Below are 19182 nucleotides of genomic sequence, written 5' to 3' on the forward strand. Positions count from 1 at the left end.
AGCTATCTTTCTTTGCATGTTCCATGTGTATTATTCCGAGAAGAATCCAGCTTGTTCCTGCAGGGTGCAGACAGTTTTTCACTTGGCATGGAAGTCACAGGTTTTGAGAGCTCCCATGAGCAGCCTGCAGAGGATAAGCAAGTCTACAGTCCCATTTTGGCTCTCTTACAAAAGATGATGTATAAGGCCTCCCATCTGCCCAATATTTCACTAAGAAGAGGCTATGAGAAAAACAGACATCAGTGCACTAAGCATGCTTCATTTTCCACCCCTTCCAGTGGGATGGCAGAAATCTAGAAAGGGCTGGTTCACAGCAGATGATGTTCAGGGCACTGCAGTAGCCATTAGGTTAGTTCTCAGAATCACAGGCTCCCTGGTACCTAGCAATACGAAAAGGCCTTCAGGATGACCTAATGTTGCCATGATCCTCCTTGCACAACAAATTCATGCTAGGAATAGCAGTACAGGATCTCCTCTCACTAATGCACATCACACTTTCACTGCACCTCAAATTCCCCTCCCCCGTTGGGCAATGATATTTCAGCACCTTCTTAATCTTCAGCTTTAATGTAAGGAAGCCCTATTACATCTATCATGTACAAAGAAGTATGAGAACAATAATACATTATCGTACTGGAGGTGTCTATTTTGAAGATAGACATTACATTAACTTACAAAAGATGATCTTTACAGCCAGAGAAGATTTATTCTTTTGGTTGAGCAAATTGTTAACAGCAGGATGCAAATTCAGACTAGCAACCTGAATGAAGATCTCATTTTAAGTATCTAAGACGTTTCTTAGTGATAATGAGTGTATTACTCTCATTGGTTATAATTCTCATCTTGGATTGCAAACTGAGATCTTTCTTACTCGTTGTTAGGGCAGAGCTCAACTAGATGTATTAAGAGTATTAAGAGGAAGTCAGGCGAAAAAAAAAAAGAAAAACCCCACAACAGAAAAAAACACGTCAGAAGCAGATTATACTAAAATGTCCCTGGAGCTATAAGTCCAATACAAAACGAACTTACCATATTTTTCAACTTTTATATAAATCAATACTACGGATTCATGTAGAGTCAAATAGGGGAAAAAATTCAAAAGAAGCAAGAAGTTTGAAAACATGCCAATAATGTCAGTAATGACCTTTAAAATATCTCACTGGCAAAGAATCAGCATTTATGAAAGGTTAAGTTCTTTGAAAAGTTACAAGCTGAGTACCCCAAAATTGAAGCATCCATAATCATTAGTTGCTTAGGAAATTCTTGGCAAATGTGTGTGCACAAGAACAAAGATACATCTGTGAACAAAAAGGAATACTTTCTGCAAAACCCTAAATGCTATTTCCATCCTAGAATATAGACATTTATAAGTAATTCTGCCAGTAACCAGCAGTAATTTTAGTACAATGTTTGTTTCCAAGTAGTTGAAAGCACCTTGTTGAAAGACTTACTCTTGTGTCATTGACTAGGAATAGTAACTGCCATCTTTTACCCTGTCCACAGCAATTACAATTTTTTTTCCCCTAAAACTAGAAAAATAAGGCATAGATTTAATGGAAAGAGAGTAAATTTTTCTAAATTCTTCTCCTTTCAGCATATGGATCACTTTCAGATTTCTCCAAGCTAGAACAATATGCTGTATAGGAGACAAGATGACAAATGCTTAATTTTGGGTTCAGTTAAAACAAACAACTTCTCTAAATGCACATGCTTTGTTTCAAAGTGACATTTGTTAAAAGCCTCAGTGTCCATATGATATTACATCACCGCAGGTCAGCTATCATGACTGGCACTGTGACATGGAAAAATGAAAGAATGCAGATTTGCCTTAACCCTTGTTGTTCCACACCTACTGTGAGCTCTGGACACACTATATAATTTAGGTTCCTTTTTCACTGCTTCTAAACCTCTTCACAGCAGACTATGCACTTACGGCAGACTATGAATTTAAAATCTGTAGAGATTTTTGCTTACTGAAAAAGAATAACATAAAATATAAGATTAATCCAGTAACCACTTAAAAGTAGACTAAACTACTGACTACACAGTGCACACAAGAAAACGGTATTTCATCCCGTCTGGCACTTTCTGATGCAAACTTTCCAAAATCCAGCGTCATTCTCTGACATCAAGATGTTCAATGCAAACATTGTTTAGTTCTGTCAGTAAAGCTTCACAGTGACATATTCTCTATGCAAAAAACACCAGAGTTTTTTAGAGAGAAAGGCAACTTAAAAAGTAAGCTTGTTATTCCTGTAATGAATGTTCCTATGTACTTTGGGGCTTCAGTAAATTTACATTTTAGTATTGCTATTCACCTTTAAATAAATATTGATTGAGGTTAAAGTTGTTTATGTTTTCAGAGTTGAAGCTAGGCTGCCAAGTTCACGTTTAGGCTTCTAACAAAAAGGAATGAGAGCATATTACTTTACTGGGTTACAGGTGCACAACACTTCTGAAAATGTCATTTTTTTTTTAATGAGCCCATGAACAAAGGCATTGCCACAGCATATCCAGACAAATTACACCACAAACTCCAGAAGAGGCTAAACTTAGAGAAGTTTATCAAGGACTGATATTCTCCTTTGGAGGCCATAAACAGATCCCACGTGAAAGAGTGAACACACATTCCACATGGAAAAGCCAACAAAACAATCCCATGCTTGCCTGGTTCATGAGGGAAGGTTCAGTAAACTGCAGTCCCTAGCTAGTCCTGACTGAACCAGGCCTTTCCTCTGGCAGCTAATGTTCTAGCTCTGCTCGCCTTCCCAATCCCTTCCTAAGGAGCTTAATCCTTCTCAGCCATGCGTATATGAACACCCACTAGACTAACTGAGCCCACTGCAGTAATTAACCCTTGCGAGCTCACTGTGGGACATCTGCAACAGCAGATTGAGAGAAGACTAAGACCTAGTTAGTTTTTATCTGAAAGTTTTACTGGCAGGATTGCATGGAGGTGAGAGGGTGGGAGAAAGGAGCAGAGAATTTTGATTGTGAACTACAGTAAATTACTGACAATAGCCCTAGTGAGGTTTTAGTCGTACTGGTATTAAATTGATGTAGTCCACATCTCTGGTAGGGATGCTTTCCTGCAGTAGTAGCAGTACAATTACTTAAATCACCAAAATGTTCGTGGTATGCACTGCTAGCATATTTTTCGGATACAGGGTATATCTGCTTCTCTTCTGTTTCCATAACACCTAAGACCAGGCACTGCTCCATGAGGGAGACATTCAGAGTCAATAAGCGATATTGTAGTTATCCAGCCTTGATTACTGAATTTGACTAAAGATGCCTACTAATTCGTGCTGCAGACATTTAAGAGGTTACCTTTTCAGCTGCTTATTCTATTCTGTAGGCAAGTGGCAGATCTGACATCCTTTCAGTCATCTTAGGTCACACCCAGGGATTTTAGCTTGAACAGAGATAAAAACACAAGCTTGTGAAATGCTTTAGCTGAGGAAACAGCATTGGTTTACTTCTGCAAGACTCCTACAGGGCTTCCAGAAAACATCACTAGACTTTAGAGACTCTCCAGGTACCTATCTAGATATTTATATAACCCTGATCTCCACAGCAACCAAGCATGATGCACATTCATACATAACTTAGTATCACCTCCAGAGTGGTGACAACAAGCACTTCTCTACTTATGATCATATATTTACTAGAAATAGTGTAAACTATGTGGAGATTGGAATTTATGGTCTTATGTACAGAGGTGGAGTGAGAAGGCTTGAAAAGGAACAGATACAGCATCAGAAGCAGGCAGCAGGACAACTGCAACATGAGCTGTAGCAGTTCCTAGGCTTCTTACTGTGATAGCGATTACAGTGCAGTGCGCTGCCCTGTTAACCCACACTCCCTCCAAACCCATACAGACGGAGTCTGAAGCCAGCTCCTTGCAAAACCCAAAACACTATTCCAAACTCTTTCTTCACTCCCTTGAAGGGGGATCTTGCAGCGATGCCTGAATGCAGCACTTTATGGCAACATGCCTGCAGAGGAATCATGACAGCAGTGTTTTGACTTGGGCCTTCTAAAGTGAATGAGTGATAGGAAGATTTTTAGATCTAGCAGACAGACATATGTTCTTATTTCTATCAGTCTTTTGCTTATCAAGGATTATATAATCTACTTGTGTAGGAACAGGTCATTTGATAATTACATGTTTTTCCAATAGTGTAAACCAGGGTTTAAAAAAAATCTTCAGAGACCACTTGCAAATTTTTGCACAAGCAGTTCTTTTTTTCCTCCACATCAGCACACCCCCTGTCACTTATCAAATGCTGCAAAGGGAAAGATTCCTATGATGTCAGTGCCTCAACATATCAAGATGTTTCTCTCATTTACTTGAGTAATACAATTTCAGTTTATACCAACTAAGACTGTATTTCCCCAGTTGACTAGAAACTGCTGACAGAAAAAAAAAGTGAAAACTCTGCAAATTAATCCTCGCTTCCCTTGTATTTTCCAAACAGCTCTAATGAAGAGCTCACAAACATCCTTAAAATTTGCATAGTACTGCAGCAGAGATGAGTTTGCAAATTCTAATCATGTTTCGAGTGTCCTCGAAGACTGAGTCTGATTGTATCCAGGGCCTGTTTTTATCACTCTCCATGTATTGCAAGAAACACAAAGGACCTTACTCTTACTCTGTGCAAAGGTAACTGAGGGGGTAGTGTCAAATGCTGCATCACCTGCTTACAGTGGGATGTGATAAAAAAGGAATTTGGACTTTGTACCTTTCCGGTTTAAAAGCAAATCGTCAATGTTTCCTGTGCAGCAGGCTGTTTTCCTATACAGTTTAGTAGGTGACAAATTTAATAGGAAATGATTAAGTAAAAGCAAAGCATGTTGATAAGAGATATATTCTTCTTCAAGGCTTCTGATAATTTGTTTTCAACAAATAATACAATCTTTAAGGAATTTATACACATCTTCAGCCTCTGTCAAGGCTGGTGCAGAATTTCCTGTTTTTGTGTTCCCAGAACTGCTAAGCTGCTGAAGCTGCCAGTAAAGACCTGGGGTGTTTTATCCAGAAGAGGTGGAGTCGATGGTATATCCACGCTCTTGACTGATACTCCCAAACAAGTGTACAGAAATCAGAGCTATTCCATCCGCAGCCGCAAAAACGGGGTCAGTTCCCACAGCCTGTGGGAACCTGTGCTGCGAACCCTTCCTGTCCATCTTTTGTCACGCTGCCCCTTTCGTGCACGACGCGGCGGCCGTTGCTGCCGACGCCATCTCAAAGCCCGCTGTAAGCGCTCCCGGGTAGGAAGGCGCTCGGCGGCCTTCAAGCACGCTCCAAGCCCCGGGGGCGGAGGTAGCGGGGTGAAACGCAGACGCGCCGGCCGCCAGCCCTGCTACTCGCCCGCACGCTTTGGTTCTGCCTCGGCGCCAGCAAACCCCAACCCAAAACCTTGGCCTCCTGCCGTGCTCCGAGGCGCTCTTCAGGCTCCTGACGGAGGCGGCGCCGGGCCGAGGGCGGGCAGCGGCCCGGCTGGGTCAGCGCGCCGAAGCCGCAGATGGCGGGCCGGCTTGGGGCATCCCCGCCGGAGCACCGGCACGCTGCGGCGGACCGAGAAAGGCCACGGAGACGCCTCCGGGCTGCTCCCGAGCGGCGCCCGCTGCTCTGGCGTCCACGCGAGAAGCAGCAGTCGTGCGCGCCGGCCACGCGCCTGGCGCCCTCCCCTCACGCCCCGCCGCCATTTTGCGGCCCCCAGCAAGGCCCTCCTCCGCAGACCTCCCGCAGAAGGCAGCCGGGTGCCGGGGCGCCGGCCGCAGCCCCCCCGAAGCCTACCTGAGCGCACGCCGCTCCGCTGCCTCGGTTTCCCCCCCACCGTGGGGCAGCGCCCCCGCGGCCCCCAGCGTCACGGGACACGGCGGCGTGGCAGCCCCACGGAGACGCGGCCTGGGCCAGGCCCGGGCCAGCGTGGCCGTCTGCGCACAGGCCCCAGCCTGCGGAGAACCGCCGCGCTCTTCCTCGCTTGTTTGGTCTGGTAAGAGTCTGTAGGCAGTGCTTGTAACAAATAAATAAATAACAGCAGCTAAAGTTATTTTGCGTGCAGTGGTAATTAGCGGCTGGTTATACACACAATTAATGGGTGGACTGTTTAATACCGGAAATTGCATTGTTCCATTGAGGCTGTATACACAACAGTCAGCTTAGGGCAGTTTTGCCAGGAATTATCTATAAAAACCCTCTTGAAGTTTAATGAAGTTAAACATCTGGACAGCCTCCAGAGCAGAACAATTGAGCTCGAATATACTTTCATGGTGGATAATTTGCTTTCAGGTTAGGGAAACCTGCAACACTGAACTCGGTGCAAGATTTGATTGTTTTTTTGCGCTTGGCTTGTGGAGTTTGGTGCACAGATAACTCATCCTTTGAAGAGCAGTGCTTGTGACAGCAGAGGGAGGCCTTCCTTATGCAAAAGGTAAAAATTTTAACTCATTCCATGGGATATTTCTATATTTGACATTGCATTTGGTTCTTAAATATTCTTTAAAAAACGCTAGCAGGAAACACACCTTAAGATCACGGAAGCAATCAGACTTGCTTCAATTCCAATCAAAAGGTCCTGTGTAAAAAGACAGAGCTTATTTGTTGACAACAGAACCTTAATGCAGTGTAGTGGTTTGACTACTTTTTAATTTGTCTTGGATTGCAGCCTTTTCCAAAGCTTTGATTTTCAAATGACTTGTTAAGCTTTACCAAGCCTGAACGTAAAAGCTATACTTGTATGTTTCTTACATGACATGTGGAATGCGGAAGCTCAACTTAACTGTGGATGCATCTCCTAAGACCTTTCTTCCTCTTGGGGCTTCATCTGCTGCTGCTTTATGAGAAGGCTGACTCTGCTTCTTCAAAGCTTTTGTTCCTGTTGCCAGAGAGGAATCAAACGAAACGGGGAGTTTCTACGTGGGAGGCAGTGCCAACACTAACCGTTATTTCATCTGCAATAATAGCTCAGTGGCATAAGAACATCCACAGCCAAACTTACTGATTTTCTTGTTTTTCTGCCAAGAGGGTTTCCTGATTCCTGAAATTAGCCCCATTGCCAAGTGATATTGTCAGATCACATGGCCACTAGTCCTAATTGTCTCTAGAGCTACAGACTTGCAATCAGTATAGACCTTAAAGTGCAGACCAGGAAGTGTTCTCCAGTTGTTTTCATCCACAGAAGGCCTGGTCTATCTATAATAATAATATGTATAATAAATTACCCAGAGCATATTTTTAGATGAAAATTACTTAAATGCTATCCTAATATAGAGGAAATTGCACCAGTATGAAGACACTGTATAACATATTCCTTTTTTCTGATAACAATCACTGTGCTGGTATCTGGCATTTTCATACCAGAATGTAACATTGGTGGATACCTCGCTGAATATAACTTTACATGCATTGATCTAATTAAAGCTGTATGCTTTTATAGCAGAGACAAAGTCTAAGGCTTTTCTTTTGCTGCGAAGATGGATATAATACGCCCTATTCGTCTCTTTTGCTACCATGAATGAGGATCCACAGAAGTCACTGGTCCTAACTGATGTAGAAATAGGTCATTATGAATCAGGTCTAAAATCTGTAAGCACTCACTCTTGATTAATATTACTTTCTCTGGCATCAAAGGCCCATTGTGCTAGGGAGAAGAACAGAAAGTACTGTTGTAACTAAAAGATGAAGGCAGGCTTTTGTGTTCTGTGTGCAGAGAACCAGTAACAAGTTTTGGTTCTTCACTACTAGTCTACAGGTTAGCAGAGGCCACTGCAAAAATATCATCTGCCTACAACGTTACTCCTATGGAGCAACATATTTCTTTTACCTCTGTTTTCTATAACTAGTAAGAAATGTAAATCTGCAGATTATGTCAAATTTATGCAGTTTTTATGTGATTGATTTAGTGTTGCATCAATTACCAGAAAACAGGGACATAAATAACAAACTTAGTTTTAGGATTAAAGAGGCAAATGAATTTTTTGAAAGGATAAGTATTAGTTTATTTTATCATAAGAAAATCAAAATATACAGTACAGTATCATTCAGATGCTAGTGTGAATTAAAGAGTAAGGCCCATGGTTCCCTGTCTGAGCTAGTCCAGGGTTGAACAAACCACAGAAATCTTAATTTTCTGTAAAATTTATTAACTAGTTATTACAAGAGTCTTGTAAAGCAGGGAGAGGCCCGATCAGCCTTGATTTTGGTTTCTACTAGGATTAATTACAAGTATGGATATAAACAAGTATTTGATGAAACAACTAAGTTTTTTCCTATCATCTGAAAAACATTAATAACAAGATTGTAGGCAAGGCCTTGGAGTTAGGACTGCAGTGGGGATGTGGGTGCCCCCTTGTGTTCCTATTAGAACTTTAAATAGTTTTTAATTTGTTATCACACCTCGCCAAGACAAGAGAGAAGTTGTCTCAATCATGTAAAGCCTTTGCATTTTAGCTTTTTATTTTACATTAATAACCAATATGAAGCATAACCTTATAATCACTGATTCTATTATAATGTAGACTTTGCTAATTTAAGCACTGTTGAAAACCATAGAAGGTGGCTTGGTTGTTTTTACTTTTAAGTATAAAGTTTATCAAAAGAGCTTCCTCTCCCCCCCCTGCCCTGGGCTGTTTTAAAGCTCGCTAGCTGAGGATTTGTTTCTCATGCCTTGCTGCACAAACTGCATTCCTTTGTCACATGCACTTTTTCTGCCATTTATTTAATTCACTACCACTTTCTTACCTTACATACCCTACCCTCCATAGACTTAAAATCATCCACATAACCTCCTTTTAAGTGTAATACTACACATTGCTTCTTGTCAGAGTTTTGGTTTAATCTTTACAGCTACTTTCTAGCATCTAATCAACAAATCCTGTAAATGATATACCTTAAATGATACAACAGTGTTTGCTTTAGCCTCAGATATTTGATGACAGCCATATAAAGGAAAATAATGAGTCATCTTTACTGCATGGGAGCTCATAGACAGCTGCTGCTCCTTCAGCAGCCAAGTGTATTCATTACTTGGATTTCCCAGCAGGTAGGATAGACACGGGATCTGTTTGCACTTCGGCATCAGACATCCTTTTAGGACCCTGTGGAATAAGATATAGAAATTTATAAATAGTGTTGAACATTTCATAACAGTTAAGTTTGGAATTACATGTTAGAACTTTGCTAGCAGGCATTTTCTACTCATATCACCTCACTGCTTTTTTTTTTTTTCATTTGCCCTTTTGAAAATACACTTAAGTATATGAGAACCATCTGTATCATGACAATCCTAGAATGCTACTGCCTATAATTTTCCCTAAAAGTGTTGATTGCTTATATTAATACAATTTTCTCAGTCAGCATAGGAAGAAATTGTACTCAGAAACTGCACTAACCAAATCAGAGACATGCTGCTGTGTATCTGTAGTATTGTAGTTCTGGCATTATTCTCACTAAAATATCCCTGGTCCAGATGGTTCACTGAAACCATCATCTCTGATTTAAGAGTCCTTCAAGCATGATTAATAGTTATATTATAGCCAGCCTTGATCTGCTCTAAGTTAAAGGAACATTAAATACTGTTATGCATGACAGGTATTTGACAATGTTAGAGTGATACAGCTTTTTTACACTACAAATACAATTTTGGTTTTGGAATCAGTTCAAGACAGTAATCTGGCTTAGGTGGAGGAAATGCACTGGTCTAGATATACCAACCAAATTTTTGACCAGTAATTGACAAAAATTTGGCTTTAGTTTAAGATGCTTTGACCCAATTTTATTGGCCTTGAGACTATTAAACATTTCAGAACAGCAAAATGGATCCACAAATACTCTTTTAGAGGGTACAGTTAAATCTGTGTGCAGTTGCAAATCTTGTTTTGTAGCCAGATGCCTATATCATTGTGGGCTTAGCAGAAAAGTATAGTGACAAAGTTATAGCTGACTGCTAAATGTTTTCCTTACAATAAGAACTGTGAAGAATCATACGCTAATTGTCCTTTCACACAATATATTACACACGGGAAACCTGACTCATGCGTTAGGTCACCATAGGACTGTTCTGTAGCAAACTGGGAGAGTGAAAGATCTTGACTTCCTCATTCCTCTAAGGAGCTAGCAGCATTTTTTTTTATATATATATATTGATTATTAGGCTTGAATTCATTGGTATCCTTTTAATTTTTGCCTTTGAAAATCTTAGCATATATAAAAAAGCAGCTAACGATCACAATGGACTAAGAGAATCCTCTGCCTTTTGCTAACTGTAATCCTGTGTTGATGTGGGCAGTTACAGCTCCACGGACAGCAATGAATTTGCTTCTACTTTTATTGATGTTGAATTTGGAACAGACACTAGAACAGAGTGATTTTTTGGGGGCTACTTATATCCAACAGCAACAGAAGACACTTAAAAATATATAATGTAACAGGTTCTAATGTCTATCAAACAATACCAAACGAGCTAGTCACTCCAAATTTGTCCAGTAATCCTAACAGTCTAGACATCTGTTAAATGATTTCCTGCATTACAAGATTAACTTGGGGTCTGTCAGCTGACTGTTCTTGTGCGTGGTTTAATAAATGATATTAAACAATTTCTAGGATGACCTAAGAAATAAGATGATACCATTTGCTGCACCTCCTATAAATGATGCAGACTGTGTGCTCCTTTCAGATAATCCCCATTTTGACTCATTTAGCACATTTGCAGATAGGTTAATGTTTGCCTATGTTACAGTCTCCCTGCTGCGCCCATTTTCAAGGTGGCTTGCTGATTGAAACAGGAAGCTTTGAAAGAAACTCACCAATGATTCTTGTTAAATTGGAATTTCCGAGCCTTAAGTTAAATATAGAACTTTGTTCCTGTGCTTTTAATGGACAAATTCTGGCTCTGCTGTCAGGTTCAGAAGCACATGTGCCATAGATTCACAGATTGCTCTCAGTTACTTTGCGTAGCCCTCGTAAGCACAGTGGAAGTTGTCCCCCTTTGTGGTGGTTAGGCTGGAACATACTTAATTTGGGCAGAACACTTCAAACTGCCTGCACAGGAATGTAATAGAGTTGGGGTAGTTTATTCTTCAGGTTGTGTGCCTGGGAAGCTTTTGTCAGTATACCTGATATTCTGATCTGAAATAGGCCAGCAGGATAGTTTCTGCATGCTTAGAGCTCCTACCTCCAACAACTTCAGTATGAGTTATTTTAGCTCAGAAAATAATGCCTTTTTTTCTTTCTTTCTTTTCTTTTTCTTTTTTTCTTTTCTTTTTTTTTTCTTTTTTTTTTTTTTTTTTTTGGAAATACCAATCTTTCTAAATTATCTAGGTTACAAATTCATCTTCTTTGCTCTAAGGACAGTCATGGGACCTTACTGTCTGTGCCAAAACTGTACAAGCTAGGCCATGCCACTTTTTGCTTGCCTAAGTGGCTCTGTTTGTATCAAAAGTTTCAGCATTTGTTAGCCCAACTGGGAGCAGTTGCCTGAACTGAAGTATTCTCGTCAGCTGCATTCCTGCACTATGACATCCTTTAACACTGTGTGCTTTCCCAGAGGAATCAACAAGTTCAGGAGTGAACGTTGTTAAAATAGCTGCTTTTGAAATAGCTGACCAGAATTTAGGGGGAGTTCAGTGGGCATGGATTATGTGAGCAAGTAAGGCCTACTGAATCTCCTGTTAAAAGTCTTCCATTTTCTCAGTACAGAGCTGAATATTTTGTCTGGGAAGTTGTTACCAGATACCAGAGCTGTTATCTTGAATGGAAATTTTGGTTTCTTTCTGATGTAATACTTTTAGATTAATGATTACACCTTCCTGAGACTTAATTTGATCATGTAGAAAATGTGGAGATTATTTTTTGGACCCATTGCAATGGGGGTCTTCTTGTCAGTGTGGGTAATCTTGTCAGTGAAATGGAAAGAGAGGTGGTCATTCTCTGTGAAAATTTTTCCATATCTTTTTGATTTTAAATTTAATTCTTCTTGTATAAAGAAGCCAGAATGTCCAGTGCAATGGAAATATATACTTAATCACTTCAGGAGCAGGTTGTTTTTCCCAGTTCAAAAGCACAATAAACTGGCCAAATCAACTATATTGTTATCAAAACTGTTTTTTTAACACCATCTCCTATTAATGGGAGATGGAAGATGTAGGGATCCCATCGGCCTCTATAAATACAGCAGAAGATGAGGGACTACACAGTCAAATTGTCTAGTTTACTCTTTGAACATGCAAAACTATCTCACAGAACATCTCTTCCTTCTTTGTCTTTTTTCTCCTTTTTTTTTTCGTCTTTTTACCTCTGATCAAAAGCTTTCTCATCCCCTTTGAATCAGAGATACCTTTCCTGCATCTCTGAGTCTTCTAAGAACTTGCACTTGAAAGGATGTTTCCTTGCTTGCTTACACTTCCTAATCTCTGGAATAATTCTAAATTTGTATCTATTGTTAAACTCTACAAAAGATTTTTTGGATACAGTTTGTGTGAATGACATTATACAAAATAAAGGGCAGCTGTCAACAAGCAGAGAAGCTCTTTCTCATACACTGGCTTCAGTGAGCATTTTGACAGAGGAAAGCTCTCAGTACTTAATTTCAGCAAATCTCCAGATCAGGAAAACAAATCTCAATTATCTCTAGAAATAATAGAGGTAGTTAACATTTACCCATTTCTAGATAACCTATGCCAGAAAAATGTGTCTCTTTCCCCTTTCCTCCAGTTGACATAAGAGATCTGTTACCATTTTCTAAGTGGTTGAAGTAACAGAACTCCTGATTTCACTTCTGGGAGCGGGGAGGAGCAGTTTCAAACACACATTGCAGAATACTACAGCTACACACTGCAGTTGTGAGTGTGACTCATACATTATGCAGTCACACCAACATTGTGCACAAGGGCAATTTCATATAGAAATTTGGAGGCAAAGGGTGAGGAAAGAAAAGTACATGTGCACAAACACACACGTTTGATAATTTCAGTTAGCTAATATACCTTATAGATAACTATTAAGCAACAGACCTGTTTTTTTTTTTTTTTTTTTCACATTATAATAAGCAAGAAGATTTCTCCTCTTGATTTCAGTGGGTGCCACAGATTAATGGAAGTCAATGGAAGTTGTTGGTTACTACAGTGAGCTCCATGACTTCCTTGTTCCAGTGAAATCTACAGGAAAATCCCACTGATTCTTAATGGACTAGGATTTTACCACAGAACAGTGGAGTGAAACACAAAAAGCAGAAGTAAGTGGCTGGATTGTTATTAATAAATCCCACAGAAAGAGTTTGTTCTTTTGTTCTTAATCGTCCTGCTTACCCATAATTATTTTGGTAATGCAAATAGCTCTCTGTAGGATATAGAGTAATTCTGTGAAATGTGTGTAAATTAAACACTTCTTATGATGTGGAAAAACATCTGCCTCAAAATGAGTCATAGTGGTCTGTATAGCTGTGTAACTTTATAACAGAGTGTTCTAACAGGGCTAATTTTCAAATCAGGGTTATCATTTCAACATGTATTACTTTACTTTTCTTCTTTTAGGCCCAGAGGGCTGCCTGTTTTTTTTTTCTTTCATGACAGCCTTAGAAGCAGAGTACGGAAGAAAGTAAAAAGCTCTGTGTGTCTCAGAGAAACCAGATTCACTACGAAGCATTACAGGTAATGTAGTCAAATCAGTGCTTTGAATTTGTGATGAAGCTCAGTTTGCAAATGAGCTTTCTAAAAGATGCTAAAAATGACCCCATAACTCTGTGGATTCAATGCTGTTGTGGCAGATTGCGAGGAAAAAGAAGTAAACTACTTCCTTTCAACTGATTTATAAAAAGCAATGGAAATCTGTCCTCTTGCACTGAGGCTTGAAAGGCAATCCCAGGTCTAACCTGTGTTTTTGTTTATGCATTGACCTCTGAATGTGTTCAAGGAGGGGAAAAAAGAAAAAGAAGAGAAAAAAAGAAAGAGGAATTCCCATCTACTGAGCGCTATGAGGAAGCTCTAGTTGCATCAGTAATACCAAGCCTTGTAGAAATGTATCCTAAATTCTTTTGTATCTACGTTTCAGGTTTTGGTGAAGGGAACATGGCAAGCTGAAAGTGAGATTTTACAAAATAAGGTAGGAAATAAAAATACACCTGTATTTTTTTGTGCACTAACTAGTCTATTACTGGTTGATAATGCAAGGAGCTTATCTAGTGACAGCTCTGTTACCTCCCATGCACCAAGAGGTCTACCCTGATTTGCTCCTGGAGAAAGTCTCTCCTTGCAAGGGATGCCCATGCTGCTTTGAAGCAGCATCGCTGCAGACAGATGTACTCTTTCGCTTTTCCTTAATATACATACCATAATTTATGGGTGGTTCAGTACCTGCTACAGGAAGAGTTGAGTCATCTGTGTAGCCAGGGCATGAACCTCTAAATAGGGGCATGGGAACAAGTATAGCTGTCCCATAGCAGATTGTACTTGCCTAAGACTTACCCTGAGGTCCAAGTGGTTTTTTTTTTTTTTGCCTTTGACTAAAAACTTGCTCTTGTTTTGCCTTAGTCCTGCAAGCTGCTTGTAAAGTTGCACTTCTTTGTTGTAACCCTCAGTGCCAGCTGGAGCACTATGCACCACAGCACAAATCTCACATGGCAAGCAACTTGCAGGTCTGATGTTTAAATCAGTTGAATAATGACTTAAAAAGATAGGATGAAATTAACGTACGAGGCCCTTTAAGAACCCTCCAAAGGACTGCCTCTTCTCTGTCTTCTTGAAGGAGGGTTCCTTTGAAGTGTCTCCTCCATTCTGGATGGAATCAGTCTCAGTTGTTTGCTGCTCTCTGGAGTCTAGCTGTTCTCTGGTTTCCTGTTTGTTGCCTTTTTGCTTGCTCAGCTCCACTGTCGACTTCTTGTCTTTTGAACTCTCTTTGCTCTTTTGGCCCACAGGTTCACTTTCAGCTGGGGCAACTGGCCTCTCTGTGGAGTTTGATGTCTAAAGCAGTTTCAAACAATGGTTATTTTTAATGGGAGATGTAAACATTTTGGCAGGTGATCCATAAATACATTAAAAAATGAAAGGCAACCTGTCAGGAAGAAATCCTGCTATCCAACAGGTTTTTATTTACAGAGTTTGAGACTGGCTCCTATAGCCTTGACTTTAGGAAGTACTCCTAGGGAGATTTCATAGGATTACTTAAGAGCAAAGACTGCAAGATAAAAGCCATTACTGCATAGACTTACTTTATTTTTGTATATGTCTATGCTGAAGCTGCTTTAGGAGGCAGAGAACATGCATGGGAAGATGCAAAGAGTCACAGGCATGCACTTTAAACTGTGACTCCCTCAACTTCTGCATCTGAGGCTGTGAAAGCAGCTGAAAAGTGCAGGGGTAGGGTTTGAGAGAGAAAGGAAGTAACTGGTATCAAAGTAAAGGATAAAAAGAGTCCACTATAAAACTGCAACACTCCACCAAAAATTAATTAATTAATTAATCCAACATACTGATTTGGCTATGGAAAGCCAGTGTTACACAAATTCCTTGTACAAGTGCAAAAGAAGAGAGAGTGAATATTCCAAAGATAAATGTAATGACAGAGTACCTATTTATAGTAAGGGGCAAAGATTATGAAACTCAGAAAAGAAAGGGAGATGATTGAAGTTCACAGAAAAAAAATTCAGATCTGTCAAGGAAGATAAGACAATGAAACTGTTACCACAGTAGCAAATGACTAGATATGTTCTTGCTAGGAAATCTGCTTGCAAATAGGATTTTCTTTTTCCTTATGCCAAAAATCATATTACCTTATTTATTTATTTGTCATATTTAACTGCTGGAAATATGACATTTGCACTCAGGTGATAGCTCAGAGCTAAATGATGTACAGTTTTCCCAACTTCTGGAATATTACCATTACTCTTGAAAAGTTTAGTGTTCTTCTAAAAGCTTAGAGTTACTGTTATCCGCTTACATGACTAGCTTAACTTTCATTAAAAACAAGGAAATTTGTAGATATCATGATTTCACATAAAAATCTGAAAGCAGAAACTCTAGAGAAATAGTACGTAAATAAACCTATTAGATATATATTTAAAAAAAAAAAAACTTCTCAACCCAATCTCTAGGATTGTTTTAGGAAATCAAGAAAGAGGTGGGGTGACATTTTATCTTGATTCTTCTTTTTTCCCCACTTAAATTTTTTAAAAAAGCTGAATAGTCAAAACTGAATGCATTAAGTCCTCAACAAAATACATGTTTATATTTAACTATTTCTTTAAGGGCAGACATTTATAAGGGTGTGCATATTTGCTTATATCTGGATTTGTCTGCTTTTATATACAAAATACACGGTCATGAAGTTAGTCTCTTTTTCCTTCTCTTTGTTCACGTTCTGCAGCAGAGACATGAGGACAATGTGTGAAATCTGGAGGTGCAATCCTATGATCAGTAGCCCCATGCACCACAGGCAGGCAATCTGAGAGCCAGTAGTTTATTAAAGCAAATTCAATAATCTCAAAATACAAGAGGACTGCTTGCTCTAACTACACAGCCAGTGCACACTGTCTGCATCTTGTTCACTTCACTTGAGGAAAGAGACCTGCTTAGATGCACTTTTGAGTGCCCAAGTGATGCAAGATCTCTCCCAGAACAACAAATGGAGCTTCATAAACCCAAATTTAATTCTGCTTGGTTTTTATTCTCATTTCAGAATGAGAAGGGGAAGCACTCAGTTTGCTGGCCCCATCAGTTAGCTTGACAGGATCCTTATAACTCTTATTTGCCCTGGTTTTCTTTTGAAATGTTTCTCTCTGGTGCAGTAGCAGATGTGGACATTCAATTCAAAAATAACCACGTCACCCCAAATACACTTGTGAGGCTGAGTATGTCTGTGTTCAAAGATGCTAGAATGACTTAACACTCTGTGAAATCTGTGGGTTTACTTTGTGGGTGAAAAATTAGAATAGACTCTTCCTTACCACACATATTTGATTATCTAAGTGCCCAGTAGTTATGGTACTGCAGCAAAATTCAAGCTGGATGCAACAGGACTATTTCTATAAGCAGATTTGGGCCTTTGATGTTATTCCAACTAAACACTTTAAAAATATTCATAATACATTTTCCAGGCAAAATATATATATATATGTAAAAGTCAGATAATCTCTTTGAGGTGTTTCATATTAACTTTGAAAGGCAGGAAATTGGCATATTTTATATTGATGAGAGCAGCTCAGGAAATACAAAGTGAAAGCTATGAATAATGAAACATGTTAATGTTTCTTATTCTAAAGGTTGATCTGCACTTGACAGATTGCTTTAGTTCTCTTGGCATTAACAGTGCCACAGGGGGACAAAAAAAGAAAAAAAAAAAAGATTAGCAGGATAGTATTTTTCCCTGTAATGTTACAAGAGGCCTTAATCCAGAGCTCCATTCTAAATGCAAAAGAAAGACTTCATAAATTTCACTGGACTTTGGATCAATGATCTGATGCATTTCTGTAGCATGCAGAATGGCAGTAATGAAAAGTGAACAAGAATCACAGCATTCCAGAAACAGTACAGGATAATTTAAGGAGATTGCTTCATGCAAACTCTAAAAAAGGAAAAAGTCACAAAAGCAGATACGTTCTTTTCCTGAGCTGTTTTATATAGCAAAATTGTGCTAATTTATACCAGTGTAAGTGAGATAATAAGGAAGACTTAGAAGTTAAAAAAATGGAAGGAAACTGATTGCTACTTAGTAAGAAATGGATGCAAGACTGTAACTTTTAGTCACCTGATCAGATTGTCTAACCTCCCCCCAAACTATTGTATGAAATAAGGATTTTTTCTTGCTCTTCCTTAAATTTCAGTGAAAAGTTTTAATTTTCACTCTCACTTTTCTTCCATATAGTTTCCATCTAAATAATTTTGTCCTTAGAAGACAAAAATATATCTACAAAAAAAATTATTCTAATGTATGTAGTTAGTTTCACTGCTTAAGTCAAGGAATGTGCAGAAAGTAAAATAATAGGAAGAGAGAGAGAGAAAGAGAAACAAAACTGAACAGAAAAATGATTTTTATTATGTTTAAACAACAGGAAAACATTTGGAAAAAAAGCATAATTTTTAATCTGACAGTGACTCTTTAAAATCATGTTTAATAGGATGAGTAGTTAAAATAAACAGATAAGTAAACAAATAAATAGAGAAATAGAAAAATACATGAAACATAGTGAGCATGAATCGCTTTTCTGACAGTGACAGTTATATTTCCAAAGCCAGGAGTTGTATGGAATTAGGTGACAGCAACCCATCACCAAAAGATAAAAAAAAATCCAGGCACTTACTTGGTGATTGGGGTTTGGACCATTTACCTCTTCTGATTTGGTTGTCCCTCCATCACCCTTGACTGACTAAAATAACAAAGGATTATAGGACTTCTAACTAGGTTTTTGGTTTAAATATAAATTCAATATGAAAACACACATGAATCAATTCAAGGTTCGATTTAAGGATGCTCACTACCACACTAAAACAAAACCCGGCATTTCAGAATATCCACTGACATTTTTGAAGTACCCACATCTCTAAGAGAGATTTTTGCCAGTTCACTTCTATGTCAAATGATTGCCTTTTTGAAGGCAATTTTGCCACTTAGGCTTAAGAAATATGAATGGGGTCTCAGTGGACCCTAGATCATATCATCTGATAAACAAGATAGCGCTATCAACCTTTATTTCTTTTTTGAGAACAGAATTTTTGCTTGCATTTCAGAGACAACCCTATCTTATAAGGTCTAATGAGACTTTTAATTCAACCATCATATTAAGTGCATATAAGGAATAATTAAAACCTACCCATTTTCATGGATATATTTTTAGATTTTGTCATTGGTAGCTATTTTTCCCAATTTTCACTTTCCAGTTTATGCCTTCTTTCTCAAATGAATATGTGCGTCAGAGTAACAGCTCTTCTCAATGCCCACTGTTCCCAGCCAGCACAATCAAAGCAAACCCCAAGGCTATAGCACAGGCCGGCTATTGAAAGCAAATCTTGACTCTGAAATACGTTTTTAAGATATGATCTCCTCTATGTATTTTAAGAATAACAAAAACCTGTTTGACAAAACTGGCTCAATGAGTGAATATTACAAGATCTGTGACAATTAGATTGGATTTTGGTTACTATTAGTAATATAAAAGAAACAAAAGGGATAGTATGCGCATGTTTAAT

At 39.0% G+C, this 19182-nt stretch overlaps 1 protein-coding gene across 1 annotated transcript in view; it reads right to left on the reverse strand.

The window, feature by feature from the left end:
* Nucleotides 1-8047: 8047 nt before the first annotated feature.
* The window catches only part of BCAS1 (brain enriched myelin associated protein 1), a 52593-nt gene continuing 41458 nt past the window's right edge, over nt 8048-19182 (reverse strand). The window contains exons 10-12 of the mRNA XM_062589220.1: nt 18297-18362; nt 14695-14961; nt 8048-9105 (exon numbers count right to left, since the gene is read on the reverse strand). Coding sequence (XP_062445204.1) covers nt 9031-9105; nt 14695-14961; nt 18297-18362 — 408 coding nt within the window. The 3' untranslated portion in view covers nt 8048-9030. The remainder of the gene's footprint in view (nt 9106-14694; nt 14962-18296; nt 18363-19182) is intronic.

Source organism: Rhea pennata, chromosome 16 (assembly GCF_028389875.1).
Source record: "Rhea pennata isolate bPtePen1 chromosome 16, bPtePen1.pri, whole genome shotgun sequence".
In the NCBI taxonomy this organism is placed as follows: domain Eukaryota; kingdom Metazoa; phylum Chordata; class Aves; order Rheiformes; family Rheidae; genus Rhea; species Rhea pennata.